The sequence below is a fragment of the Salarias fasciatus genome, chromosome 4 (assembly GCF_902148845.1).
Source record: "Salarias fasciatus chromosome 4, fSalaFa1.1, whole genome shotgun sequence".
Taxonomy (NCBI): domain Eukaryota; kingdom Metazoa; phylum Chordata; class Actinopteri; order Blenniiformes; family Blenniidae; genus Salarias; species Salarias fasciatus.
The window spans coordinates 21,480,604-21,507,765 of NC_043748.1; the positions used below are offsets into that span (position 1 = coordinate 21,480,604).

General features: G+C 49.6%; 3 protein-coding genes across 3 annotated transcripts; 1 reads left to right on the top strand and 2 right to left on the bottom strand.

Moving 5' to 3' along the window:
- Window positions 1–1,876: 1,876 nt before the first annotated feature.
- Window positions 1,877–8,425, bottom strand: tbc1d17 (TBC1 domain family, member 17). The gene is made up of 17 exons (XM_030089564.1): window positions 8,337–8,425; window positions 6,942–7,037; window positions 6,781–6,858; window positions 6,591–6,702; window positions 6,131–6,314; window positions 5,943–6,054; window positions 4,385–4,555; window positions 4,173–4,298; window positions 3,997–4,100; window positions 3,705–3,799; window positions 3,501–3,617; window positions 3,320–3,420; window positions 3,134–3,233; window positions 2,964–3,061; window positions 2,725–2,841; window positions 2,567–2,653; window positions 1,877–2,456 (listed from the first exon to the last, which is right to left on the bottom strand). The coding sequence occupies exons 1-17, from the start codon at window positions 8,361–8,363 to the stop codon at window positions 2,292–2,294; spliced, it is 1,890 nt and encodes a 629-aa protein (XP_029945424.1). The 5' UTR covers window positions 8,364–8,425; the 3' UTR covers window positions 1,877–2,291.
- A 3,926-nt stretch (window positions 8,426–12,351) lies between these two features.
- akt1s1 (AKT1 substrate 1 (proline-rich)) lies at window positions 12,352–16,342 on the top strand. Its single transcript, XM_030089603.1, is given in 7 exon segments — window positions 12,352–12,488; window positions 12,903–13,189; window positions 13,191–13,425; window positions 13,504–13,768; window positions 13,900–13,983; window positions 14,063–14,238; window positions 15,215–16,342. Coding segments are annotated over 6 exon segments (1,038 nt in total). The 5' UTR covers window positions 12,352–12,488; window positions 12,903–13,049; the 3' UTR covers window positions 15,353–16,342.
- Window positions 16,343–18,129: 1,787 nt separating this feature from the next.
- On the bottom strand, window positions 18,130–26,739 carry LOC115386919 (serine protease 48-like). Its single transcript, XM_030089383.1, has 6 exons — window positions 26,718–26,739; window positions 20,544–20,564; window positions 20,276–20,438; window positions 19,918–20,186; window positions 19,622–19,761; window positions 18,130–19,352 (listed from the first exon to the last, which is right to left on the bottom strand). The coding sequence occupies exons 1-6, from the start codon at window positions 26,737–26,739 to the stop codon at window positions 18,423–18,425; spliced, it is 1,545 nt and encodes a 514-aa protein (XP_029945243.1). The 3' UTR covers window positions 18,130–18,422.
- Window positions 26,740–27,162: the final 423 nt, after the last annotated feature.

A 27,162-nucleotide genomic window follows, 5' to 3' on the forward strand; every position in this document is an offset into this window, starting at 1 on the left:
CGTCCCCCCCGTCCCCCCACCCGTCACAAAGGCCCGGCGCTCTCCAGTGCAGGTTACAGATTGTTTCTGTCGCTGCAGGTGGCGTTTGGCAGCTCCGGTTGCACACCGGAGTTAAATGGACGGCGGCGGGTGAAACCGAGCCGTCGTCACGGCGACTCCGTCTCAGCTGAGCATCAATAATTCAGACGCCCCTTTTTTTAAACCACCCATCGCTGCGATTCAGTCGAGAAAGACTTTGTTGGACTTTTGTGGGAGGATTGAGTCTAATGTTTCAGCTGAGAATTAATACTCCACAGAAAGCGAGAAGGTTCCTGTAAAAATGGTAAAAAAAAAAAACAAGCTTTAATGCAGGAAATATTTTACCGGGAAACCTGACGGTGTGTGTTTGTCAGCAGCATTTGTGGGATGAGCAGCGGAGAAGAACTTCCTGGGAGAAACTGAGTTTTCCTCCGGGAATAATAGAGTATTTGTGTTTTATTCTGTTCCATTCAGGCCATCAGGAGTGAGAAACGCTTTCTATTTAAACACATCGTTCAGCTACATATTATGCAATATGCATGATTTTAGTCTTTCTTCTTTTTTTTAGGGACTAAGCCCTCCAGGCAAGGTTTCTATTGTTCTTCTAGTTTGCAAAAAGTTTGTTTTAGTCGACTGAGTCTTAGTCTCACCACTGCAGCGTCTAAAAGTCTTTCGGAGCTCCTCCATCAGACCTGAGGGTTGATTCTTTCACAGGATTGTGTCAAAATGAATCACTGAACATGAGAAAAACACTTAGAAATGATAGCAAGAATAACAAAAACGACTGTTTTAACAAAAAAGCTGAAGTGTCATGCTGTGATGGTTGATGTCGGTTATTTTTTTTTTAAGTCTAACTGGTTTAGAATAAATGAAAACAGATCCAAATGACTGAAAGGAGAATTAAATGTGCAGCAGGCAGGATTTAGACAGATTAAAGCATCGAAGTGTCTTTCTGTGTTGACCGCTGGAAATATCAAGATATGACAAATCAAGTTTAACTCATTGTTTGTACGTGTTGTTCTGGATTCAAATGAATAATTTAAAGACATCCACCTGTCGGGGTGGGGGGGTCCGGTCTCTGTTGGACCCTCTGGTGTTCAGGACGACTTCTCTTGTTCTGGATTTGTCATTTTGTTTTGTGAAGAAACATCAGATAAACACAATGTTGTGATTCTGGTTTTCAGGAGGACTGGAAACCGAACCAGAAGCTCCTGACTTCATTTGGAACGAGGATTTATCTGAGAGCGAGCGGCGCTGGTGAAATGCTCGAGCTCTGCAGGAAGTTCAGACACAGAGAGAATAAAGACGACACGGAGACGATCCTCTCTGATTGGAGCGTTAATGAGGAAGAAGGACCCGGAGCGTCGACACGGCCGGGACCAGGAAACCGGCTCTGAGAGGCTCTGAAAGCAGATTGAGTTTGAATGAAGGACGGAGTCAGGCGAGGTCAGGGGGGGTCGGGGGGGGTCAGGGGGGTCGAACCGGGCGGTAGCGGCGAGCAGAGGAGGACCGGCCGGGTGACAGATCGCCGCCTGTTTAAGCACCATGTTAAATTCATACGCCGCAGCTGTATTCAAACCGCGAGCGGGGGGGCAGCACCGGGCCAGGAGGGGGCGGCACCGGCCGAGGGGGGCGGCGCCGGGCCAGGAGGGGGGGTCCTGAGAAGGGGGAGTGGCTCCCCGCCCCTCATTTTCCAGCTCATTTCCCCGGACAGGGGAGAACAGAGGTCCTGTTTGTCCCCTCAGCTATTCAGCACCTCTCAGACACCTGCTGGCCACCAGCGGGGGGGGGTTTAACCAGTTCACCAGTCAGGACGTAAACAAACAAACCAGCCAGAGCTCCAGTTTTGTTCGGGGACTTGATTTTCGGGAACAAACAGCAGAATCGCTGAGATTCAACCATTTATTTGACGATAATCAGCAGCGGGTGAAACATGGAACAGAGAATTACTGACAGGATTCAAACATGATAAACTACGATAAGGCATGCAAAGAAAGGTCCGCATCGGGTGGGAGAGGAACCACACGACGGTCAAGGTGCGGCAGTGACTCGATCCTTCATCTTTTCTTTCCCTTTACTGGAGTATAAATGCTGAGGTCTCGGCGTGGAGAGGACGACCGGAGGGGGGGGGGGGGCGAGCGGGAGACGCTGTCATAGTGTTAAATCAGGAGGGGCTGTAACATTCAGAAGAAAGGAGCCTCGGCGGCGCCCCCTGCTGCCGGAGGGCAGTAACTACAGTCTTCGTTCCCTCTCGGCGGCGGCGGGCTGCAGACTCAGGGGTAGGTGGGGGCGTACGCCCGGGGAGCCGCCGCCGCCGCGCCGGCCGGGGATTGGTCGAGGACGCGCTGCGTGTCGCCGGCCTGGAGGTCCGGGCTGCTGTCCTCCGAGCTGGACGGCGTGTGGAGACCCAGGACCTGCTGCACCTTCACCGGGAGCTCCTAGAGGGAGGGGGGGACAAACCAGCTCAGGTCCACAAAGCTCCAGAACACCCGGCGGACTACAGAGAGCCGGGCTGAGCACGCCGGGAGGACGGCGGCCGCTCGCTCACCTGGCACTGCGCCAGCTGCAGGTAGATGGCCTCGGCGCCGCGCAGGATGCTCTGCAGGTCCAGCTTCATCGTCAGCTCGTTGATGTGCTGCAGGACCGGAGCGCAGGTCAGTATCTGCACCTTCACGGGGGAAACGCGCGGCAGGCAGGCGGACGCACCTTGAGGATGGTGTTGAAGTCATGATCGGAGCCGATCAGCTCGCCGCGCTGCGACTGCAGGATGGAGCAGGCGATCAGCAGGTGGAAGTTCTCACAGGGGAGACGAGTCCAGAGGGCCTGGGGGGCAAAACCAGGAGCTTGATCAACCACTGGCTGGGGAGAGGCTCAGCTTCAGAGAGCTCTGAAGGTCTGAGGGGAGGCGAATGTGTTTTTCATGAGTTGAATCCGCAGCGCTTCACCTCCCACATGACGAGGATGTCCTCGAAGGAAAACTCCCTCTTGAACCAGATGAGCAGCCAGCGGAAGCAGAAGCACAGCGAGCCGCTGTCCTGAGAGTCTGCAGGCACACGGAGACACGTTTACCCAGGATTCATAGGGTCACGGAGCGGCTTTCCTGCAGCCGACTGACCCAGGAAGTCGCACAGCTCCGGGTCCAGCGCCTTCAGCAGGATGCTGAGCTGCAGCAGCTGCTGCTTCATGGCCTCCTGCGACTCCTCGAAGTTCTGGTGCTGCGGGGAAACATGGGAGACGAGCCGGACTCAGCCGGGACCGCCGCAGACGGGGGGGAGGGGGGGCGGCGCCGCTCTCTACTCACCACCAGCTCCATGAAGCCCGTCAGGCACCAGAAGGACTCCACCTCGTTCTGGGTGACGAACAGGATGGGGGACAGGAGGTCGCTCATGCCCTGGACGTAACCTGGACGAGACGACACCACAGGAGCCGTCCGTCAACGCGCCGCCGCTTCCCGTCTGTTTTTCCAGCCGATCGATACTCACCCAGGTCGAAGTTGTACATGCAGTAGGTCATCAGCACGTCGTGCAGCAGCGTGAGGCCCGGGTTGTCGTTCCCGGAGAAGAAGGTGTTGTGCCGGTCCGTCCTGCTGACGTCTCTCTCTGTGGCGGCAGAAGGAAGACAGCCGGGCGTCAGCGTTGGCGACGGCGCCGACGGGAACGCCGGCGGGCGGGCGGGCGGACGCTCACCGATCAGGTTCCGGTATCCTCTGAGCAGCGAGTTCCTCATCTCCTGCTCCTCGCTCACTGACTTCCACTGCACCTTCATCCTGAAGTACTCGTCCCTGCAGAGACGGAGGACGGATCTGTCAGTCCCACTGATCCTCTGCGCACTTCAGAAACGTATTTTCCATGTTCACACAGAACTCTCTGCTCTAAAAGCGCCAGTGACTCAGTGACGGAGGAGCGTTTTCAGGAAAATTCAACAACTTAACACTAAGCTTCAACACTGAATCGAGTGCAGAAGAAGAGAAGAACCAACGTTTTGACCCGGAGCAGATCTTCCCTTTCCTTTGTGGTGCTGTTCCACGGATAAAACCCGAGGAGGAACTTCCAGATCTCCTTCCGTAGCGGCGGCGTGATGCCCTGCAGGCCAGAGGAGCTCATGAGCGCTTTTCAAAGAGAGATGAGAGCGAGAAGGAGGAACGGCGGCCTCACCCCTCTGAAGACCAGCTCCTTGATCCGGTCCGGGTCCTTCACCCGACCTTCAGGGTCCAGGAACTCCTCCCACCGGTCCAGAGGCGGGCCGCGGGTGACGTGCGGTCTGGGGCCGAGCTCCACGCCCTGCAGGGGGACGGAGACAAATGCAGATTCAGTTCAAATCCCGGCGAACGGACGAGTTCCGGACGCTTCCCCCGAGGTTCCCTTACGCAGGTGATGAGTTCGAATCCCGGCTCCTCGTCGAGCTGGCACGGCAGGCTGGGGTCGTGAGCGGAGCGGGGGTGGGCCGGGGAGTCCGGGGGCCGCAGGGCCGCCCGGAAGAAGTTGGTGACTTTGGAGAATCCTCCGAACGTGGTGGCGTACGGGTCGTGGATGAACCTCTGTTGATGAAGAAGCAGGATCAGACGGCGGGGGGGTGGGGTGGGGTTCGTGTGTGTGTGTGCTGAAAGTCTGAGTACCAACACTGACATGTAAACGTCTTCAGCTTCTCCTCAGATCACCTGCAACCCAAACGCCTCCTTTTCTGTTTTTGCCCTCCGTTTAGTCTGAAAGGTTTTCTTTTTTTTTTTTTTAAATCAAGCCAGGTGCTACTCAGGACCAGGACCAGGACAAGGACCAGTAGGACCAGGAGAATCTGGAAACACTGTTCTTCCTCTCCATCCACTGAGCATGTGCAGAACTGCAGTAGACGCAAATGACTCAGCAGCCTGTCAGTCAGAACCGAGGGCTGAGAGCACACGGAGGACGTGTCCAGGCTCACACACCTTCAAACTGTCTTATTTACATCCAAATCTGTGTTTGGACACACATCTTGCTACTCGCGTACACGTGAACGTTTTCCGTTCCCCACACACACACACGCACACGCACACGCACACGCACACGCACACGCACAGTCTTGTATTTCTATCCTTGTGGGGACCGTCCATTGACTCCCATTCATGTCTAGCCCCTAACCCTGACCCTTACCCTAACCCTAACCCACACCACAACAAAGCCTAACCCTAAAGAAATGTTTTTGCACTTTTACTTTTTTCAGTAACAACAACATGGTCAAGAAAACACTGTTTCTCCTACTTAGGACCGGAAAAAGGTCCCCACAAGGCACGTCGTTTCACGTTTTGCTATCCTTGTGGGGACATTTGGCCCCAACAAGGATAGAAATACGAGAACACACACACACACACACACACACACACACACACACACACACACACACACACACACACACACACACACACACACACACACACACACACACACACACACACACACACACACACACCACACACACACACACACACACACACACACACACACACACACCTGTCTATCATTAGATGGACGTTAAAACTGCGACACAAACAGAGAAAGTGGGTCACCGTCTCTCCCTGGAGTTTATGGGTCACCAGAGATCCGCCAGATTTAGAATTACTGGGTTTTCTGGTTCAGCAGGTTTATTGGACGAGCTGAGCGTCACGTCGATCCACCGACTGCTGCCGTGTTTTAAAGACCGCACTGAGATTCAGTAAGTCTGATTTATCGGCGAGATTTTCGATTTCAGTATTTCTGAGGTCCAAATCCTGCCGGACGGATCAAAATAGCACTTATTTGTCCAAAAACTGGAAGGAAAATAAACAGACGAACAAAAAACTTGGCACAAGATCAGTTTCTCAGCAACACGTCAAAACAGGCTGGAGAAAAAAGAATCACTCTGGCTCTGGAGTCAGCCGGTTCAGAAAGTCCTGCAGTGTTGGTGGGACTCACGGTGACCAGGTCGGAGTGTCCGTCGTCCAGCAGGTGCAGCTTATCGAAGGACTGCGACAGCGAGCCGGAGTCGTGAGGGTAGGCGAGGAAGAGCCGGCCGTCCACCGGCGACCTGACGGGGACGACAAACGCCGCGTCACGTTCAGCTCCGCGGCGGCAGAGACCGGACGCCGCGGGCGCCGACTCACGGGTCCAGGACGATGTAGCGGTGCATGGCGCGCAGCAGCTCGCGGGTCCCGCCCCGGTGGAAGTGCAGGGGGGGCAGCGGGTGGCCGCCTCGACTCGTCAGCACCAGGAAGTTCCGGCCCAGCGAGAACCGGGCCCGGCGGAGGGAGTAGAGCTCGGACAGCGGCAGAGAGAACGCCCACTGACCTGAGAACAGGAAGTCTGCGTTCACTTCTCTGTGTTCGCCTTTAAATCAGGTTTTCACTTCTTCCTGCTCCCTTTTATAGAAAACAATCAACATAACGCTAGTCTCTTCCATACTGCTTATGTATTTCCATGTTCCTTTTTTTTGTTTTTTTTTGTTTTTACGTGTTTGAAATAAAGCTGATTCTACCTCGACCAGTTGATAAGTTAATGTTTAACTCTATAAAGCAGATTCCAATCTGCTCTCCAGTGACGGACGGGTGTCTCCTGAAGCATCACCTGACTCTTTGACCGGGACGTGCTCCCGGTCTTTCTTCACCGTGCTGATAACCGCCCAGTCCGGCTCGTAGCCGGGGTCGAAGTTCGTGTCCTCCTCCCCTCCTTCGCCCTCCTGCATCCAGAGGAAAGCAGCGGTTAAGAGGCGTGTTTCGGCTGGCGTTCCGCCGGCGGCATGCGGGTGTTTCCAGACCTTTCGGGTGTAGAGCACAGCTGGCGCGCTGCGGCCTTCATCCTCCAGCGGGCTCCACTCCAACGCCGGGATCCCCGCCTGGGAAACAGGAGGAGACGCTTCATCCCGTCGCTGCTTCAGAGGCTGATCTGAACACACTCTCCTCTCACACGAAGGCTTACCCGCTCCACTATCCGGATGAACCCCGGGATGCTGGTGTCCTGGTTGTTCCTCTTGGCGTTTGTGTGGAGGTACACGCCTTCCTTCTCAAATATCAGCTGAGAGGACAAATGAAAACTCTGTTTCTAATTAAATCAGAATAAAGAATTAAAGCTGACGTCCTTCAAGTTGCACCAATTTCCAGACATGCGGTAGCTATAAGGAGCTGGGATTCAAATCTTACGCTGTACATCTGGAAACTTTATTTCCCCTTCACTGTAAAGTAAGATTACATTAGAAATACTGTCCAAGGACGGATAGAGAGAGTTCTCATCTGCTTAATGATAATTACGATGAATTTATTCACAATAATAAAACATAATAATAATAAAATACACAAATAAGAGTATATACATCCCAAAATGAACCATAAGGACAAAAAATGTAATGGCTATGCCAATATATTTATGTTTGTATGGGTTTCCTGTGGGATTTCCAATTCCTCCCACAGTCATGCACGGTTAACTGGTGACACTAAATATCCCCGAGGTGTGACTGTGTGTGGTTGTCTCTCTCTCTCTCTCTCTCTCTCTCTCTCTCTCTCTCTCTCTCTGAGGGAGATCTGTCTAGGCAGGGTGGATTCTGTCGCTGCCCATAGTAAACTAGGATTGGCTCCAGCGTTCTGTATTTCTGCTCAGGATAAAGCAGGATGGGAGACGGACAGATGGACTCCAGCTTCATGAACATCAATATTTTCTGAGGTCTTTTAACTTCTAATATGAAAAATATCACTATTTTTTCAGCCTGTCCGTTGAAATAAACAGTCTTTTTAGACTTTGGAGTAAAGTGAAGATTCCACCGCTCAACATGTGTCACAAGTTGTTATATTAGAAAAAAACCTAATAACTAAAGAGAATCAGCAGTCAGCAGGTATCCAATATGAAGACATTAAACCTGGGTAGCCTGTTGATGATTACATGAAACCATAAAGTGGGCAGATCCCGAGCTGTGATTGCTACGTGTGGAGTTAGTCGTGAAGCTGTTGGTTAAAATCTAAAAACAAAGAGGTGCTGAAGGACAGGGTTCGTCACGTGAGCACGACGTGACGCACAGTCCGGTCAGTGCGTCAAACTCAGCCAAAACACGCGAACGTAAGGAAACTTTATCCACAGCCACTATAATCACAAAAATATGAGAAAAACGACACTATTGTCGGATCCCCGCACAAACAGTTCCGTCCAGATAAGCTCATGTTTAGTTTACTGGAATGGGACACTACGGACAGCTAGCTTTAAAGAGCTACATCAGCTACAACTGACACACAGAGCGATAAGTTCATCTCATTGCGTTTCCGTTGGAGTTTAAACACTCTTAAATGAAGGAACGCTGAAAAACAGAGAGAATAAACAGAGGGATACCTTATAATCCTCGTCGTTTTGCTCCATTTCTCCGGACTGCTTCTGCTTAGTGTTCCCAAAACAAATGTTACGTCAACTTCCGGGGCCACGTAAGCCCCGCCCATAACGTGATGTCACTGGCTAAAAGAGCCAATCAGAAGAGGGTGCGTACATTCTCCGTTCTTCATGTGAGAATTTAGCTGTTTACTGGATTAAATCTTCTTTTCTGTTTTCTTTTTTTTTAAATGAATGGTTTTTGGGTAGACCTTTAGAGTTGATTTAAAAAAAACAATTATAATCGTTCCGAACTTTAAAAATACTATGTTTTATCTGGTAAACTTATTCAAAACGTCATTCATGAGTTTCCATAACCATCATTTTAAATAAGGGAAAAATCTAAAAACACAAACATTTCTAGAACAAAACAAAATTGTCATCAGGAATTCTGTCCTGTGTTCGACATTCTTTGTTTTTCCTTGACTACAGAAGAGGTACTGTTAAAATGAGAAAAGAAAAAGGCAATAAAGGAGATATACTGGAGTAGAAGACTTTTACCTCACTGAGAAACCCGAGCCTTTTTCTTTTTTCAACTTAATCTTTTGTCTATTTGTTTCTTTTAGTCTCTACCTTTTCTATAGTTTGACTTGTAGTTATTCTATGCATACCATCATGTACTTTGTGGCACTTGTCTGTTGTCTCACTACCATGGTAATGTGCCAAGTATTTTGTTCATTACAATTTTGTTCAATAAATTTAAAAAAATTTAGTTTTTTAATAGAGATATAATTCCACCACACCAAAGGAACTGCAATAATGTAAAAAAAAAAGCATAAAAATAGATGAGAACGTATCAATTTCCAATTAAAAAACTAACAATAAATAAATAAATAAATAAATAAATAAATAAATAAATAAATAAATAAAATGAATAAAATGAATAAATAAATAAATGGCCAAATAATCTTGGATTTGCTTCAATGTCGAACAGTCCTGCACAGGATAAAGCAGCATAGAAGATATCTGGACAAATGACATTTTATTTATTGCATATATGGATTAATGTCATTTGGCTTATTATGTTCTCTGCTTTCTAGAAGACTCTCAGAATAGAAATGTCTTGGGTTTATTAATAGAGCGGTCAGCTGCCTTCACAATGACCCACAGCTTGTTTTTCCCTTACTGATGCTCCACACTGGTGTAGTGCTTTGCTCTCTCACCTCACAGCAAAGGTACCACGGGTTTGAGTCTAGGCTGGATCTATTGAACTGATCTCAGTTATCTTACTGACTGTCAGAATCAAACATGGATGGATTCTTCTTATCATCAGGATCAACTGTGAGAGAAAACAGGCCTCCAGAGAAAAGGCACACACTATCTCACACTCTTCTTATTACCCTTATGTAACTATTTGTACATAGACATTCCTCTTCCTATTTCTGCACGGCTTTTGTTTGCAGGCATTTTCTGTGGACAGCAGAGAAAAACGACACTGTACAGGGAAAAATGCTTCACTCTGATATGCCAGGAGTCTGGAGCTTTCAGGACCAAAAGAACCAAATCAAATTTAACTGAAGCTGCAAAACATTGTTTGCCTTCTAAAGTGAGGCGAACACAACTTCTGCAGTTTCATATGACAAACGCACAAGAGCTGCAACTGATGTTACATTTATGAAGATTCAGTTACAATTCCGGATGGTGAAACATTTCATTTTCAGCTGTCTTCGCACCCAGTTTTCAGTCTTGTCTCCTTTTTTCAGTTTTCTAAAGATAATTTTGACGTTTCAACTGTTTTAACCATTTTTTTAACTGTTTTAACTCCTTTTTAAGCGTTTTGCATCTTTTCCTCCATTTTTTATTTTGAAAATTCAAGTCATTTTGTTGTTGTTTTTTAAGCTATTGTATTTTTTCCCCATTTGTTATGGATTTTGCTGGTTTTCCCGTTTTTGAAACACTTTTGAGTGAATAGACAAGATTCTTTTGGAAAAAAACTCTGTTGTGCAAATAAAATCACAAGTAACATGCAGTGTTTATTTGTGTAGGGTTTCGTCAAAGCTTCCAGAAGCCAGTGCAGAGGGGCGAAAGAGCCTCACCTGGCTGTAGAGCTACAGGTTGCAGACCTCAGGCGTAAAGGAATAAAGTGTGAAGAGAATTGGAAGAACATGCAAACTCCTCCCAGAGAGGCTCAGGAGCCAGACTCCATCCTGGGACAATCTCGCTCTCATGGAAAATTATGTTAAACTTGGAAACATATGGGGGGAAAAAGCAGGATTTCTTGCAGTTTGGTGGTTCCTGGTGTTTCCTTCAGTCCTCCTCACTCTGTCGCCATGGTAACAGCTGTCCTCACACTTTGACTGTTTGTCCACATCAGGAGACAAAGGCCGCTCGTCCACCATGTGAGCAGCAACTGGGACACGTGCACGAGGACCGAGCGAGGACGAGCACGCCCACAGCGCCGCGGTCACGTGCACGGCGTGCGTTCGACTGGAAGGCAGTAAACAGGTGACGTCACGGGAGCGTCAAGCCATCGTGAATGAGAGCGCGCGCCGGAAGTCAGATCATAAAAACACGTGTTTTCGGAGCGTGGAAAGGAAACCAGTTTGCTTTAAAAACACACTTTCAGTATTCCCTCCACATCATAATCCTTCTTTCATCTGAAGCGCATCTTTTAATCGTCTTTCATTTTGGCATTCTGAGGCGTTTTAAGATCTTGAAAACTGTGACTGATCTTTGCTGCTAATGCAAAAAAAAAAAAAAAAAAAAAAAAACTTCAAAAACGACTCATTTTTCATTTCTATGGAGAGAACTGACACACCATTGACCACATCATAGAGTCCTAAAATGTTTCCAAGACAAATTAAGCCTGAAATCCATAAATTAGAGGTGTATAACGATTCAGTCTACTGATTTGGACAAGAGGCAAACTGAACTCACTGACCACTGTGTGAGAAACGTCTCGTCATCAGTTAATGTCATGTTACAAGTAGTTTTCTTTCATCAGGATTATTTCCAGTTGGAGAATCTGAGTGCATATGTCTCTCTTTTCCACCTTCAGATGTTTGCAGTTCATTGGAAGGGTATCAGCTGAACCCTGAACTTAACAAAGATTACAGGACGGGGCGAAGGATGGAAAAATATTGACGTGTTGGACACAGATACAGTTGATACGTTTCAGAAAAAAAGCTGCACTGCTTTATTCAGGGCCGGCGCGGGCTTCTCAGGCACCCTGGGCAAGCCTGACGCCCCGTGGTAGTGTCGCGCCGCAAGAGTTGTTGAGCGGGGGGGGGGGGGGGGGGGGGGGGGGGGGGGGGGGGGGGGGGAGTCGGCAATATTTGTCGAGGGCCCGTGCACGCGAACCAAGCGGTGCGCTGCTCAAACAGCCATCACAGCAGCGCTACTTGGGCGGTGCGCCTCACGGTCACATCAAGCGCCCCCCTATGGCTCGGCGCCCTGGGCAAGTGCCCCGGATGCCCAGCCTATTCGCCGGCCCTGGCTTTATTCTAACTTGCCAAAGTTTTGTGACTGTTTTTATAGACTGAAGCCAGATTCAAGGGTGGACAAGGATGACAAAGATTATGTCCTGATGTGCATCAGAACAAATGTAGTGCAGACACTTTTTTTAGATCATGAGTTGTTCTGCTTTGCAGAATTGATTACAGAATTATTCAAATAATTCAAAGAAAAAAGACTATCTTGTTAATCCATGAAACTAAAAATTACTTACAGAATGTGATCAGCAGCATGTTCCTATGTTGCTTCTGCCACAAGATTATCCAATTTGCTTATTTACAACATTTTCACAATGAGTAATAAAAAAATCAAAGAGGAAAAAGAAAGAAACAAAAACTAGCAAACAGAAACAAAAAAGAACAAAAAACAAGTATAAGCAAGCAATAAAAGCGGAATAAAAGAGGAAATAACATAACCAAACAGACGCAAACACACAGAAATAAACAAGTAAACAAAGAGAAACCCCGCATCCGGCGGCCCTCTCTGAAGTGCTTTTACTTTGAAGCGCCGGACCGGAAGCGGCCGTGTCCGCGTCCGCCGCTCTGCGCCGCTGGTGTCGAGCCTAGCTAGGGGAGAGAAACCGTGGGAGACGGGCAGGAATCGTCTCTTTAAAACGACTCCGAGCTCGAACAACATCTGGAAGCGCGGAGGAAAGAAAGCCAACAGGTAGGAGAAGCTCTCCGCGCGACTCTCACTTTGATTCGGCGCTGTCCGCGCGCACGACGAAGCCTCAAACATGGAGGTGAAATGTGCTTCAGTCATGAGGAGGCTGCAGCTGGTAAACAAGCAGATCAGCAGCGGGGAGCTGCGGGACAGGCCAGTCCGCTGCACGCTGCGGCTCGGGCTCTGCTAGCGCTGCAGCGGCTACACGGTTAGCAAGCCGCCGTCCTGCAGCGCGTGGAGGTGGAGGAGGGGGTGGAGGTGGAGATGGAGGTGGAGGTGGAGGTGGAGGTGGAGGGGGACTGCGACAGTTTCATGCAGGTTCAAGTGTTTTGCTTCCACGTGCTCTCTAATCAGGCAGCTCGTGTTTCAGCGGGGATGTTGACACCTGGCCTCCTCTTCCTCGCTCTTCCTCCTCAGGTACCAGCAGCAGCGCCTCTTCTCTCCCCTGGCTCTGCACCGCCCGCTCCGCCACCTCTTCATGCCGCCCAGTGCCTCCTGAACCCGGACACCAGCAACCACCAACGTCCACCCCGGCATCGAACCGCTGCTCCACCCCGCACCGCCATGGCCTCCATCACGCAGTCGTCGGAGCCCGACATCCCAGACAACCACAGAGAGAGCTGGCTGGCGCTGCTGTCCGCCGCCGAGGCGTACGGCCAGAAGTCGGGCTGCGACCTGGCCATCCTCACCGCCTGCAGGAAGTTCCGGACGTCGGGCGGCGGCGAGAAGCGGGGAGGGCGGCGGCGGCTTCCCCAGGGAGTGCGACTTCTCCTACAGCGTGTGGGGTCAGGGCTTCCTGGCCGAGTCGGCGCGCCGCTACGTGGAGGACATCGGCGTGCTGCACTCCACCACCATGCTGACGGCCCAGAGGCACTCGCGCCAGGCCGAGGGCGGGGCCAAGCTGGCGGTGGACCTGACCTCTGACCCCGGGCACAGGGGGGTGAGTGCTCCTCCGCCCGCCGGGCCGCCGCCGCCGCGGAAAGCTCCCCCATCCGTAACGTGTGTCTGTCTGCTCCAGGGCTTCGCGGGCGACGGCGGCGGCGTGGGCAGAGTCAGCCCCGACGGCAGGCTGTACTCGCAGAGCTACCCGTCCATCTACAGCGCGGGCGCCGCCGCCGGGCCCGGCGCCGCCGAGCGGGAGCGGGAGAAGGGCGCGCTGGAGGCCGAGAGGGGGCGGCAGCGGGCCGGCATCGTGGACCTGGAGGAGGAGTGCGAGGACGAGGAGGAGGAGGAGGAGGAGGAGGACATGGACGAACGGAGGCCGTACGGGAACGAGAGCGCCGGTGAGGAGTCCGACCCGCTCCCAGCAGAACCGAGTTATCCCCCATCGGTTCGGCCGGATTGGAGCCTCTCGTCGGCCCCTTTTTGGCCCCCGGGCCAGAACTTGTGGACGACCTGTTTTCTCCTGCTGCAGGTGTCTTCTCCATGGACGAGGACTCCATTTCCCGGGACTGCGAGCCGTTCTTCGAGTCGGACGGCGAGGAGGAGAGCACCGACGGTGAGTCCCGAGCGGGGATCGAACGGCGGCTCCGGGCCGAGGAAACCGTCTTCCTCACTGCCTGCGTCTCTCCCTCCAGGCTCGCTGAGCGAGGACGCGCCGCCGCCGCCCCGCGGCATGGCGGTGGGCCAGGCGGCGCTCTCGGCCCGCCACGCCCACCCCATGGCCCTGGCTCGCTCGCTGCCCGTCTCGGTGCCCGTCTGGGGCTGCAAGGGCGGCCGGGGCGCTCAGGGGGACAGCAACAGCGGAGAGCGGGTACGAGCACACCGCAGGTTCCCGGGTTTAAGGATCTGGACTTCAGTCAGGATTTCAACAATAATCATAACGGACGGTTTGAATCGAATTCCACTCATTGATTTATCGTCTCGGCGCTGATCAGATGAAGTAATTAAGATGTTCAGATAAGCTCCATTTAGCTCTGAGTGTCTCTAATTGCATCTAATTAGATTTTCTGATTCTTCACTATAATGAAGAAAAGCTCTTTTTTTTCTCGCATTTCGTTTAGTTTTTAAACTTTTCTAAAGTCATCAAGAAGAAATCCTTCAGTTTCAGGCTTCGTCTCAGAGCCGCTAAAGTCATTTTTCATTTTTATGGATTAATCTGTAATTTTCTGGAAGAATGTTTTTATTTTTTTTTTTTTTAAATGTCAAAAGACAGATAATGAAGATGATGATGATGAAGAAACCTTTTTGTTGGCTGATTTCACGCCGTGTGAAGACGGACACAAAGGCTCCTTTCAGGCCGGAGAGCGACGGCGTCCGCTGCTCCGCCAGACCGCGTGACGGGGGAGGAGTGTGTGTGTGTGTGTGTGTGTGTGTGTGTGTGTGGATTGGTGTCAAATAATCTCCTCACCAATCGGATTTTATCGTAACATTTGATTCATTTATTAGTTTCTATTGTCGGCAAAGAGCTGGGTTTGACATGTAGAGATGACATGAAGTGTGTGTGTGTGTGTGTGTGTGTGTGTGTGTGTGTGTGTGTGTGTGTGTGTGTGTGTGTGTGTGTGTGTGTGGGGATTGGTGTCAAATAATCTCCTCACCAATCGGATTTTATCGTAACATTTGATTCATTTATTAGTTTCTATTGTTGGCAAAGAGCTGGGTTTGACATGTAAAGATGACATGAATTTTGTGTGTGTGTGTGTGTGTGTGTGTGTGTGTGTGTGTGTGTGTGTGTGTGTGTGTGTGTGTGTGTGTGTGTGTGTGTGTGTGTGTGTGTGTGTGTGTGTCAGGTGGGCTGCGCCGACCTGGAGCACATCGCGGCCAGCATGAAGGCGCTGCTCGCCCCGGGCGCCACCGACGGGACGGAGATGTTCGGGGCGCTGCCCCGGCCTCGCCTCAACACGGGAGACTTCTCCCTGAAGCACTGAAAGACGGACGGACGGACGGAGGACAGAGGAGCCTGGACGCTTTGGCAGACACACAGGAAGAAAAAACAAAACACACACACGGCGGCGGCGCTAATTGTCACTAACCAAACTTAACGGCAGGAGTGAAGGAAAACGTTGGAATGAACACTAATAACTCAACACTACCCCCCTACACACACACATACACACACACACACACACACACACACACACACACACACACACAAAATACACTACTGCAGAGGGTGTGTGTGTGTAGGTGCATGCATCCACTCACCCACACACTGTGTGTGAATGCATGCACCTGCACACACACACACACATCTGATCTGTGTGTGTGTGTGTGTGTGTGTGTGTGTGTGTGTGAACTGAGCTGCTGCACTGAGCAACGAAGACACTAACAGGGTGGAGTTTTCTGGGATCTTTGTTGGGAACCGGCGCCCGTTTCGGATTGGTCGGAATCCCCTCGATGCCTCGTTCATGTCTTTAACGTTCGGTTCACGCATCCGGCGGCTTCGCGCTGCGTTCAGGCACAGTCAGGAAAAGACACCGCCGTGTTTGACGTGGAAACTTTAACCTTTTCATTGCCGAAACACAAGCTCTGTGTTTGGATCTTGTTCAAAGGAACGGAGGATTGGAGATATTTACAAAATCCATTTTACGTTTTAGAATAAAATTGGAAACTTATTCTTTAGAATTTGACTTTATACATTGATTTTTTTTTTTTCCTTTTTTTTTTGGTCCTCGGATACAAATAGCTGCTTTGGGGAGTAAAGTGTCAAGATGTTTTCATTCAGTTGTTTAGATTACCTTTTTTCACAGATTTTAGTCAAAACATTTCACAATTTACGTCCTCCGTTTCCCCGTTCCTTTCTTGAACAGGACCCTGAATTGAAGAATTTTCCTCAGCAGTTACATGAATGTTGAGATTCTACTCAATCTAAAACTGTAAACTACTCTGCGATGCAGAATCTCTTTAAACGTGTCGAAGACATGAAAGTGGCATCAGACTGCTTCAGGTGAAGCAGAAATCATTTAGAGACTGACCATCCAGGAGGAGGAGAAGCGAGCGGCCGTCGTCTCACACAGCAGACGAGTTGATCGATCCGTGGCTGTTCTGAAGCTTTCTCTCTTCGCTCCCATCATTTCCCGGGCGAGGCCGCCGGCGCCGGCGGGCTGATCGTGGTCGTTTTCCAGAGAAAACGTGGAGCTTGTGGCTTTTCAGGGGACACCAGCACCTCCTCATATCATCTATTTTTACCCTTTTGCCAATGAATGACTGATGGAATGATTGTAAATCCATACAGAGTTATAGCGGATGGTATTTTTCTTCTTTTTTTTTTTTTTTGCTCTGTTGTTGAAATGACTGAATGAATGAGAAAGTGACTGTGTGAGCGAGAAACGAGAGAGAGTTGAATCGAAAGGAAAAAAAATGTCCATTTCTGACATTTGGAAAAACAAAACTATGTTCCATTGAAATACTTTTCTGTTGAAATAAAGGAGCAACACCAAGGAAATGAGTGTGAGCTGACGTTTGTGTGTGTAGCTCCGTTACTTGCCACTAGGTGGTGTCGGGTTTCTCAAACTCGGTATTTATAATAAACTTTGGAACAAATTAAAAACTGGATTTCTGGCATCAATTTGAATTAATAAGCTTCAAGCTTCTTCCGAGGGCCTGTTTACACAAAAACGCAGTTAAATTTGTGTTTTCACTTGAAATGGTCACCGTGTGAACGGCACCCGAATCTCTCAAATCATGGACAATAATTTGTGTTTTTGTCTGATTTAAAAAGGTTATCTACATTGAATTCAAACTTGATGCCCACATCACACACCGTTTCTTTTTCAATCAATGGGTCGCTGCAATTAATCATTTAAATCAGGAGTAAAAATTAAAGATGCGTGACATGTGACGCTACACTGGAATCATGAGCATCACGTTTTTCAAGGATTTCAAATAGGGCTCGAAAGGATGACATCTGCAGTGGAAAAAACCGCAATGCATTGTGGTCAAAGCGGGTTGCGGTAACGTCGCTCCAGTAAAAAAACGAACGAAGGGATGACGTCTTTCTCATTCCCAACTTGGAAGCAGCGGCAGGGACCGGGATATGATGGCACAGCACGACTGCACCATGTCTGGACTTGTAGAAACTCGCCAAACAAAATTAAAAGAGCAACACGAGCGCAGCGTCTTGCCTGTAGATATCACGTGTCCTTTAGAGCAATATAGTTTTAAAGGTTTATTCAAAACTTTCTCACCCTGAAATGGAAAAAATGAAGGTTTGAATCCAGTGAGGAGCAGGGATGATGATGAAGGAGGTAGGGGAGGAGTGGGGTGACGATCGCTTGAACAGCTCCGCTGTGTCTGAAACTAGCAAAATAATCAGTCATCATCAATAACCAACCATCTGAACAGTGTCTTCCTGTATTGATTTAAGCTTATAGCTTTACGGTCTGTTCCATCGATCAAAACATGATCACATCTGGTCTGTAAAATTGTACTTTGTTACAAATGAAAACTCGTAACTTCCTCATGAGCTGAGCTCAACCCGACTTGCTTTTATATCTCCGCTATCGTCACATGACAAGACTGAACTTCAGTGAAAGTTTTGAAGGACGGATTTGAATGTTTCAGCACGAGAGTCAAACATCAGACGGAAAGAAGCACCGTTACAACATTTACGTTGTTTATTTTCACACTGAATACAAAAAACAAAAAAACCTGCCAGCAGTTTTAATCCATGACCAGGAAAATACCAGGAAAGGTTGTTGTTTTTTTGTTTTTAATCTTGAAGCTAATAAAAATTAATAATCCGTTTTCCACTTCTGCGACGTCAACCCATTTGTAAATCATGTTAATGAAAAGAAAGTTGCATTTTCAGTGGCTGAAAACACCCCTGTGCAAACAGACACTGAAAATTGTCCCAAAATGTTGAGTTTTCTCTTGAAAGCTTCGTGTGAACGGTATCCTGTTTCAGTAACAGAACAGGCCTTCTGGTTTGTTTGCTTCTGACTGGATTCGCCTTCATCTCACGTTTGTTTTCTCACATCATGTGACTCAGGCTCGTCTCTATGAGAAGAGCTGGAGGCTAGTGGAGACGGCCAGGAGGTGGAGGACGGCCATGAGGGAGGTGGAGGGACTGGAGGACCCCCCGCTGGCGGTGGTCTGAGAGGAGGCGGCTGTGGTGTTTGAAGAAGACAGACCAGTAGTAGAGCTGCTGGAGGTTCCACCTGTGGTGTTGGTTCCAGGTGTAGTTGCAGGAGCAGGGTTGTTGGTTCCAGGTGTAGTTGCAGGAGCGGGGTTGTTGGTTCCAGGTGTAGTTGTAGGAGCAGGGTTGTTGGTGTTGGTTCCAGGTGTAGTTGCAGGAGCAGGGTTGACGGTTCCAGGTGTAGTTGCAGGAGCAAGGTTGATGGTTCCAGGTGTAGTTGCAGGAGCAGGGTTGTTGGTGTTGGTTCCAGGTGTAGTTGCAGGAGCAGGGTTGATGGTTCCAGGTGTAGTTGCAGGAGCAGGGTTATTGGTGTTGGTTCCAGGTGTAGTTGCAGGAGCAGGGTTGTTGGTGTTGGTTCCAGGTGTAGTTGCAGGAGCAGGGTTATTGGTGTTGGTTCCAGGTGTAGTTGCAGGAGCAGGGTTATTGGTGTTGGTTCCAGGTGTAGTTGCAGGAGCAGGGTTGTTGGTGTTGGTTCCAGGTGTAGTTGCAGGAGCAGGGTTGTTGGTGTTGCTTCCGGGTGTAGTTGCAGGAGCGGTGGTTCCACTGGCGGTTGGAGGAGGTGGGAGACCTCTGCAGGTGACATTCAGGTCGCTGTCGGTTCCCGTGGACCTGAAGGTGACGTAGCCCGGCTGGTTGCTGGTGATGCGGCCGTTGATCCAGCTCATGTAGCGGGACACGCGGGTGTACACTCCCGGTAATCCAGGATTGGCACAGCCAGACCCAAAACTCACAATTCCGAGTTGCACCCAAACGCCTCCCTGCCTGCTCACCAGCGGACCTCCTGAATCCCCCTGGAGGAGCAGAAGGAGTCAATGAGGAGGACGAGTCCCTCATCATGTCCTCCGTAAAAGATGATGACTGAGCAGTGTTGTAGTGTTAGCATTAGCTGAGCTGTCAGCACTATGGGGGTTTTCACTTCCAACAAAGATGGAGGAACGTGTCTACTGACACCTCAGAAACTGTAACTAGTTACCGATTTCATCAGAGCAGTCACGTGGTCACTTGTTGCTGCTTAAGCTAACCTTGCTATGGTAGCGATTCACTCATGAAATATGTTCACCTGACAGGCGTCCCTCCCTCCTTCTGTGAGCCCGGCGCACAGCATGTTGTCGGTGATCCGACCCACGCCAAGGTTACAGTTACACTGTCTGTTCCCCACGACCGGCACCTCCACCTCCCTCAGGTCGTTGGAGAACGAGCCTGGAACGACACATGGCAACATGGCGGGCGTCAGCCTGGGCTCAGTGTTGCTGTGATTAGCATTAATGTGGTAAGTTATTTGAAGTAGTTAAACTTTGTGATGCAACTGAGTAAATTTAACAGATGCTAATCTTCAGTAAGCTGCATGCGACCCACCATTCTCACTAGTCGACCCCCAGCCGGTGACCCAGACGTTGACCCCGGTGTGGGCAGCGCTGCCGGGAGCCGCCAGGCACACGGGCACGATGCTGCTGGTGAAGGTCGCCGGTGAGGAGAGCCTGAGCAGGGCGATGTCGTTGTCCTCCGTCACGTTGCTGTAGTTGGGATGACTGACAATCTGCGAGATGCTCCAGGACTGCTCGTTGGGGTTCGGTCCGGATTGGCTCTGGCGGCCGAGGTGCGCCGTCAGCCGGGCGGTCGTGAGACTGAGAGCCGCAGAGCGAACAGAAACCCCTGCCTGTCAGCTCCTCCATGTGTCCGTTTGCTGAAGATGTCTGGAAGCGAACCCACTCACCCCTGGAAGCAGTGGGCGGCGCTCAGAACCCACTCCTCGTTGATGAGGGACCCTCCGCAGAACTGGACCCCGAACCTGTTCAGACTGACCTGCCAGGGCCAGTTCCCCTCGGGGGCCACCTCCCCTCCGACGATCCTGTTGTTCAGAGACGCTCTGCCACACACTGGACACACACCGAGACATGAAGGCTTGTCACCACCACCACCACCACCATGTTGAAAATGCTACCGATGAGAGAAGAGAAGGAGTTTAGAACAGAATGACTCACCTGACGACTGCGTCTCAGCCTCTGGAAGACAGAGAAGTGTCTTGAAATAACATTCTGGATTCAGTTTTCAGGAGGCTACTTCACCGTCTGTAGAGGCAACGGTTCTCTCAGTTCATGAACATTCATTCAACGGAGCAGATTGATGTTTTTGTCAGTACAACAATGAAAGAAGATGAGACCATTCTAGACACAAACACACATTGCAAGCTGCAGCCGGCTTGTTAATTTTGAAAAAGGTGTCACGCCCTGTGCCCCTGCGACCTCGTGGGCCGCTGGGGTCCTGTTTTGTGTTTGTCTGCCCTCTTGTTCTCCTGCCAGGTCACCTGTCTCGTTAACTCCCTAATGTGCCTCACCTGAGTCTACCTCTATTTAAGTCTTGCTCCCCTGGTGTGTTGTGTTGGCTCCTTGTGGGTCTGTCTGTGTGTTATGTGTCCTGGCCTGCACCAGCTGGGTTCCTGACTTCCTGAGGAAATAAAGGACTTTTTGTACTCTGCCTGGCTGCCTGTGCGTAGTGGTGGCTAGACATTTGTCTGCCATTGACCGAGCATTTTTTCTTTATGATCATTTGGAAGGGGAGGCCCGGGAGGAAATCAAATTTCGCTCTGCAGAAGAACGGAGTGACCCAGCGGCAATTACGACAATTCTAGAGGAACTTTATGGTTGTTCAGAGTCCTATGTTGCTTTACAGGAGGCGTTTTTTTCTCGGAGACAACAGGAGGGTGAGACACTGTTGGAGTATTCACTTGCACTCAAATCATTAATGGAAAGGGTTAAACGGCACGCCCCAAACAACTTACTTGGTTTACAACAACAGTAAACCAAACTACAGTAAACCAAACTAAACCAAACTAAACCAAACTAAACCAAACTAAACTAAATTAAATTAAACTAAACCAAACCAAATTACACTAAACAAAATTAAACTAAACCAAACTAAATTAAACTAAACTAAACTATACTAACTAAATACTAGTTTAAACAGTTAAGTATCCACAAAGCTGCCCCAGGAGCTTGAATGCTGTGGGAAGTACGGTGCACTGAGCCCTGTCCTCTAATGTCTGAATGTTATTCCCTTTAGTCCGTTCATTGCTTTTCACCTGCTGTCCCCCCCTTCGAGGGGGAGTCTTCTCCAGTTTCAGTTGCTGACTCCACTATTACGAAGGCCTATGAACAAGCTCCGTCCGGACCGGGAGGACACCCCTGTCGGTCCTGCCTGTGGACTGGCTTCGGTTCTACTGCTGGGATCCGTGGTTCTTGTGCTGGACCGTCCAACGAACTGTCCTCAACATTGTCCTAGGCTTTACTTCTTATTGTCTCATGCTAGCTGTTGCCAAAGCTGTCCGTCCCTGGGAGAGGGATCCCTCCATACTGTGGTTCTCCCCAAGATTTCTTCTTTTCCCACTGGGTTTTTGGAGTTTTTTCTTGCCGGATGTGAGGGTCGAAGGCGGTGGTTGCTTCGTTCTGTCTCGTTACTGTAAATATTGACATATTACCATTATGCTTATTCACTGTTTTTACTTTTACCGACAAATGTAACATCTTGAAGCCCTCTGAGGCAACTGTTGTTGTGATACTGGGCTATACAAAAATAAATTGATTGATTGAATTGATTGAACTTCCCAAATTCTGAAGCTCTGTTGCGTGACCAATTCGTTGAGCAGGTTCTGAATAACGATCTCCGTCGTTGGCTAAAACAATATGTGCAACAGACTCCTGCAGCTACACTGCTAGACGTCAGAGCTGAGGCAATCCGATGGGAGCGTGAGGGGCTGTCCCCATGTGTGCGTGGTAGAAGTAATTCTGTCCCTTCAACACTTGGTATCCAGTACATGGTACGGGGTGGTCATCAGCATTTGGATCAGCTCGATAAAATCGGAGGTCAGTGAAATGAAGGAGCTATTGCAGCGACTGCAGGAACAGCAGGACAAACTCGCCCAAAGTATAGCACAGTTACAGACCTCTCGCCAACGAACCCGATCCCCACGCTTTCGTAGCCATTCACCTCGCTCAGGCCCCCTCATTTGTAATCGTTGTCAACAGCCGAGACACATCGCTCGAGAGTGTGATGGCCCACGAGTTCCTTCTCGTGCTCAGGTAGCAGCGCATGGCCAGTTCCCTCCTTCACAGCCTTCGGAAAACTAGCGCCCACCGTGCTGCCGAGCCAAAGCTCGGGTGGGGCATGTACTGGCTCAGAGGACTCTAGAATGGCTGGGAGGTTAGAAGACATTAGGAAGTTGATCTCGACATGTCCACACATTGATGTAGGGATGGGAGGCGCCCCTGTACCTTGTCTTGTGGACACCGGATCGATGGTTTCCACCATAACAGAGAGTTTCTTTCATAAGAACTTTGTGCCATGGGGCGAAGAATGTCTTAGAGCCTGTCATTGGCTGGAACTTAAAGCCGCCAATGGTCTTGCCATTCCATATTTGGGTTACCTCGAACTGGATGTTGAGCTGTGTGGAAAGCTGATGCCCTGCTGTGGTGTTTTGGTGGTGAAGGACCCACCTGGCCGTGTACCTTGTCAAGTCCCTAGAGTTTTAGGGATGAACATAATCAGTAAGTTTTATGAAGAACTTTTTGGACAGTACGGCTCTGCCCTATTTGGTGAAGCTTCTGCATCCCTCCCCACCCCTCTTGTGGACGCTCTGCAGAAGTGTCATTTTGCGAGTGAACAACCTACTCGTGTAAAGCCTGGCAGAGTTAGGGTCAGGGGAAAGAAGCCTTGTTGTGTACCAGGAGGCGCAATGAAGATTGTGGCTGCCACCTGCGCTGAACATTTTTCGGACGGCACAGTGCTGTTTGAACCAGCAGAGTCTGGCTTACTTGCAGGTCTGTTGGCATCTCCTGCTCTGGTTCATGTGTCCCGAGGAACAGCCTACATTCCTGTCATGAATGTCAGTGTTTCTGACATTTATCTTTACTCCCGTACAGTCATTGGCACATTGGATGATGTGAGAGTAGTTAGCTTGCCTTCAGGTGTTGCAGAAGTACCATCTGTTATCGCTCAGATAGCCTTGCAAGCAGCATCTGTTTCAGTTCCTGACCAGATTGAAAACACTGACCTTTCACATCTGCCTCCAGAAGGACGCGATGCTGCTCAATCTTTGTTAAGGATGCATATATCAGTCTTTGCAGCACATGACCAAGACTTGGGCTGCACCAACCTCATCTCACACGAAATTCCACTTCTGGATGGTGTTCCCGTTCGCCAACGCCACCGTCGAATTCCTCCATCAGAATATGAGGTAGTCAAAGAGCACATAGACAAACTGCTCCAGGCGCAGGTCATACGTGAAAGCTCCAGCCCTTATGCCTCGCCTATAGTCTTAGTCCGTAAGAAAGATGGAACGTTACGGCTATGTGTTGACTATCGGCAACTGAATGTGAAGACCCGCAAAGATGCCTTCCCTCTTCCTCGCATTGACGAATCGTTGGATGCCATGACGGGTGCCTGTTGGTTTTCAACTATGGATTTAGCTGCCGGGTATAATCAGGTCCTGATTGCAGAGAAAGACAGACCAAAGACTGCGTTTTGTACACCTTTTGGGCTCTTCGAGTGGAATAGAATGCCTTTCGGCCTTTGGAACGCTCCAGGAACTTTCCAACGCCTCATGCAGCGCATTTTCGGTGATCAGCAAGGGCAGTCTTTGATGCTTTACTTACACGACATTATCATCTTTTTGTCCGATGCTCAGCAGCATTTGCAACGTCTGGACTGTGCCTTAGGGAGGCTTAATCAGGAAGGTCTAAAAGTTAAGCTCAGTAAATGTAGCTTCTTTAAACATGAAGTTAGCTATCTTGGTCATGTCATTTCTGATAAAGGTGTTTCTACAGACCCCGCAAAAATTGAGTGTGTGGCAAATTGGCCAACACCCAAAACAGTCACTGAACTTCGGTCTTTTTTAGGCTTTGCGAGCTACTATCGCTGCTTCATTGAAGGATTTGCAAAGTTAGCAGCGCCGTTGCATCACCGAGTTGGCATTTTGACAGGCAAGTCGAAAAAGAAAGTAAAGCAGTGTGATCTCGAGCTCTGGACAGCAGAGTGTCAGGAAAGTTTTGATGCGCTAAAGGCAAAGTTGACGAGTGCGCCTGTGCTTGCATATGCAGATTTCTCGAAGCAGTTCATCTTAGAGGTGGATGCAAGCCACAGTGGGTTGGGAGCCATGCTCTCCCAGGACCAAGACGGGATGGTTAGACCAGTCGCATATGCGAGCGGTGGTTTGCGTAGGACGGAACGCAATATGTCTAACTATAGCTCAATGAAGCTCGAGCTACTTGCTCTAAAGTGGGCAATGACCGATAAGTTCCGGGAGTACTTGTTGGGTCAAAGATGTGTTGTCTACACCGACAACAACCCGTTTAGCTATCTTGCGACGGCAAAGCTTGGAGCTATTGAGCAGCGTTGGGCTGCACAGCTTGCATCGTTTGATTTTGAGTTGAAGTATAGATCGGGTAGGAGCAATCAGAATGCCGATGCTCTGTCCCGCCAACCAGGCCTCACTTCTCAGGATCTCGCAGAATCACTCCCTGCTAGCCTTATACCACATAACCTGGGAGAGCCAGGTGGCCCATCAATGGTGGAGGCATCTCAGTCTATTGTACCTGCCCTTCCGGGTCATTCATCTGGTGACATCTGTGCCTTTCAAGCAGCTGATGGTGTGATACTTGCTTTTTCCAGTTGAGGAACATAGCCAAACTGAGGCCCATTGTGTCTCAAGCTGAGATGGAGATCCTTATCCATGCGTTTGTATCATCACGCCTGGATTACTGCAACTCGCTGTTTACCTGTGTCAGCAAAACATCTTTGGATCGCCTGCAAGTGGTCCAAAACGCCGCTGCCAGACTGCTGACCAGGACTCCCAGGAGGTCCCACATAACTCCAATCTTATCTGCTCTTCACTGGCTCCCCATTAAGTCTCGAATACAATATAAAATCCTTGTGGTTACATACAGAGCTCTGCACGGCCAGGCACCGCTCTACATCACAGATCTGTTACAGCCTTATGTTACCAGCAGGTCCCTGAGGTCCTCCGACCAGGGCCTGCTGGTTGTTCCTCGCTCAAGACTAAAAACTAAAGGTGACCGCGCGTTTGAGGTAGTGGCTCCCACTCTCTGGAACTCCCTCCCAGTTAATCTAAGATCAGCGGACACTGTCGACTCCTTTAAAAAGCAGCTCAAGACGCATCTCTACGGTCTGGCTTTTCTGTGATTCTGTTGTTTCTTTTCCCGTTTTGTGTTGTTTTTGTTCTGTTTTTTATCCTTTGTTGTTTATAATGTGTAAAGCACTTTGTGACTCAGTGATCTTGAAAGGTGCTATACAAATAAAGTTTATTATTATTATTATTATTATTATACAGGAAGTGCTGAACTTTTGGGAGGACCGGGGTTCGGCCTAACAGTGAGGAGCGAAACAAACTTTCTCATCCTGCTTTTGTCTTGCTTCAGCAGTGGGACCATTTAGTGGAGCGTAGTAGGCTGTTGTACCGGAAGGTATTCCGTCCAGATGGCCAGGAAGCTGTGTTCCACCTTGTGCTGCCATCAGCATTGATTGAGGAGGTGGTAACACAGATGCACCAAGAACATGGTCACCAAGGCGTGGAACGAACACTGGCCTTACTCAGAGCTCGCTGTTATTGGCCGGGAATGTTCAAGGCTGTGAGTGAATGGTGCAGACAGTGCGAGCGGTGTCAAGTCGCTAAGGACTCCCGTCCACTCGCCCGGGCTCCTATGGGTCATCTTTTGGCTTCCCGACCAAACGAGATTATAGCGCTAGATTTCACTTTGTTGGAACCATCATCAACTGGACTGGAAAATGTACTTGTCATCACCGATGTGTTCAGCAAATATACTTTAGCTATTCCGACGAGAGACCAGCGGGCGGTGACTGTAGCGAGAGTGTTGGTGTCTGAGTGGTTTTCGAAGTTCGGCGTCCCAGCGAGGATACATTCCGATCAGGGTCGGAGTTTTGAAGGCTTGTTGATAAGACAGCTTTGCGAACTTTACGGTGTTGAGAAATCACGAATGACACCGTACCATCCTGCTGGAAATGGCCAGTGCGAACGGTTAAACCGTACGTTGCATGACTTACTGCGCACCTTACCAGCTTCCCGCAAACGTGACTGGTGTGCATGTTTGCCTCAAGTCTTGTATGCCTACAACACCACTCCTCACCATTCCACGGGTGAATCACCATTTTACCTTATGTTTGGTCAGGAACCCAGATTACCTGTGGACTTTCTGTTAGGTCTAGTTGAGGAACCTGTTGCTGGGCGCCCTCATGATTGGATTGTGGAACATCAAACTCGTCTCCAGTTGGCTTTCGAAGGTGCAAAAGAGCGTTTGCGAGCAGCGGCCTAAGGCCGCAAAGCCCAGCATGATCTCCATCTACGTGGTGATCCTTTGAATGAAGGACAGCTAATTCTGGTGCGTAATACTAACGTGCGAGGTCGATGTAAGATTCAGGACTTGTGGTCCTCTGTGCCACATATTGTCGTAAGGGCTCCACCAGAAGGAGGATCAGTCCACACCGTTGCTCCTGTTCAGGACCAGACAAGGGCTAAACAGTTACATCGCTCCCTAATAAAGACATGGGTTGGAGTAAACCCACTGGAAGTTG

Excerpts from the sequence above, each read along its gene's own strand:
- tbc1d17 (XM_030089564.1), bottom strand. The coding sequence starts at position 8,363 with ATGGAGCAAAACGACGAGGATTATAAG. Across the intron at positions 7,038-8,336 it reads AAAACGACGAGGATTATAAG|CTGATATTTGAGAAGGAAGG; the intron begins GTATCCCTCTGT and ends TTGTCCTCTCAG. Across the intron at positions 4,101-4,172 it reads AGGAGCTGGTCTTCAGAGGG|GGCATCACGCCGCCGCTACG; the intron begins GTGAGGCCGCCG and ends TCTGGCCTGCAG.
- LOC115386919 (XM_030089383.1), bottom strand. The coding sequence starts at position 26,739 with ATGGTGATTCACCCGTGGAATG. Across the intron at positions 20,187-20,275 it reads GCCGCCCACTGCTTCCAGGG|TCTCACGACCGCCCGGCTGA; the intron begins GTGAGTGGGTTC and ends TGCGGCTCTCAG. Across the intron at positions 19,762-19,917 it reads GGGGTCGACTAGTGAGAATG|GCTCGTTCTCCAACGACCTG; the intron begins GTGGGTCGCATG and ends GTGTCGTTCCAG.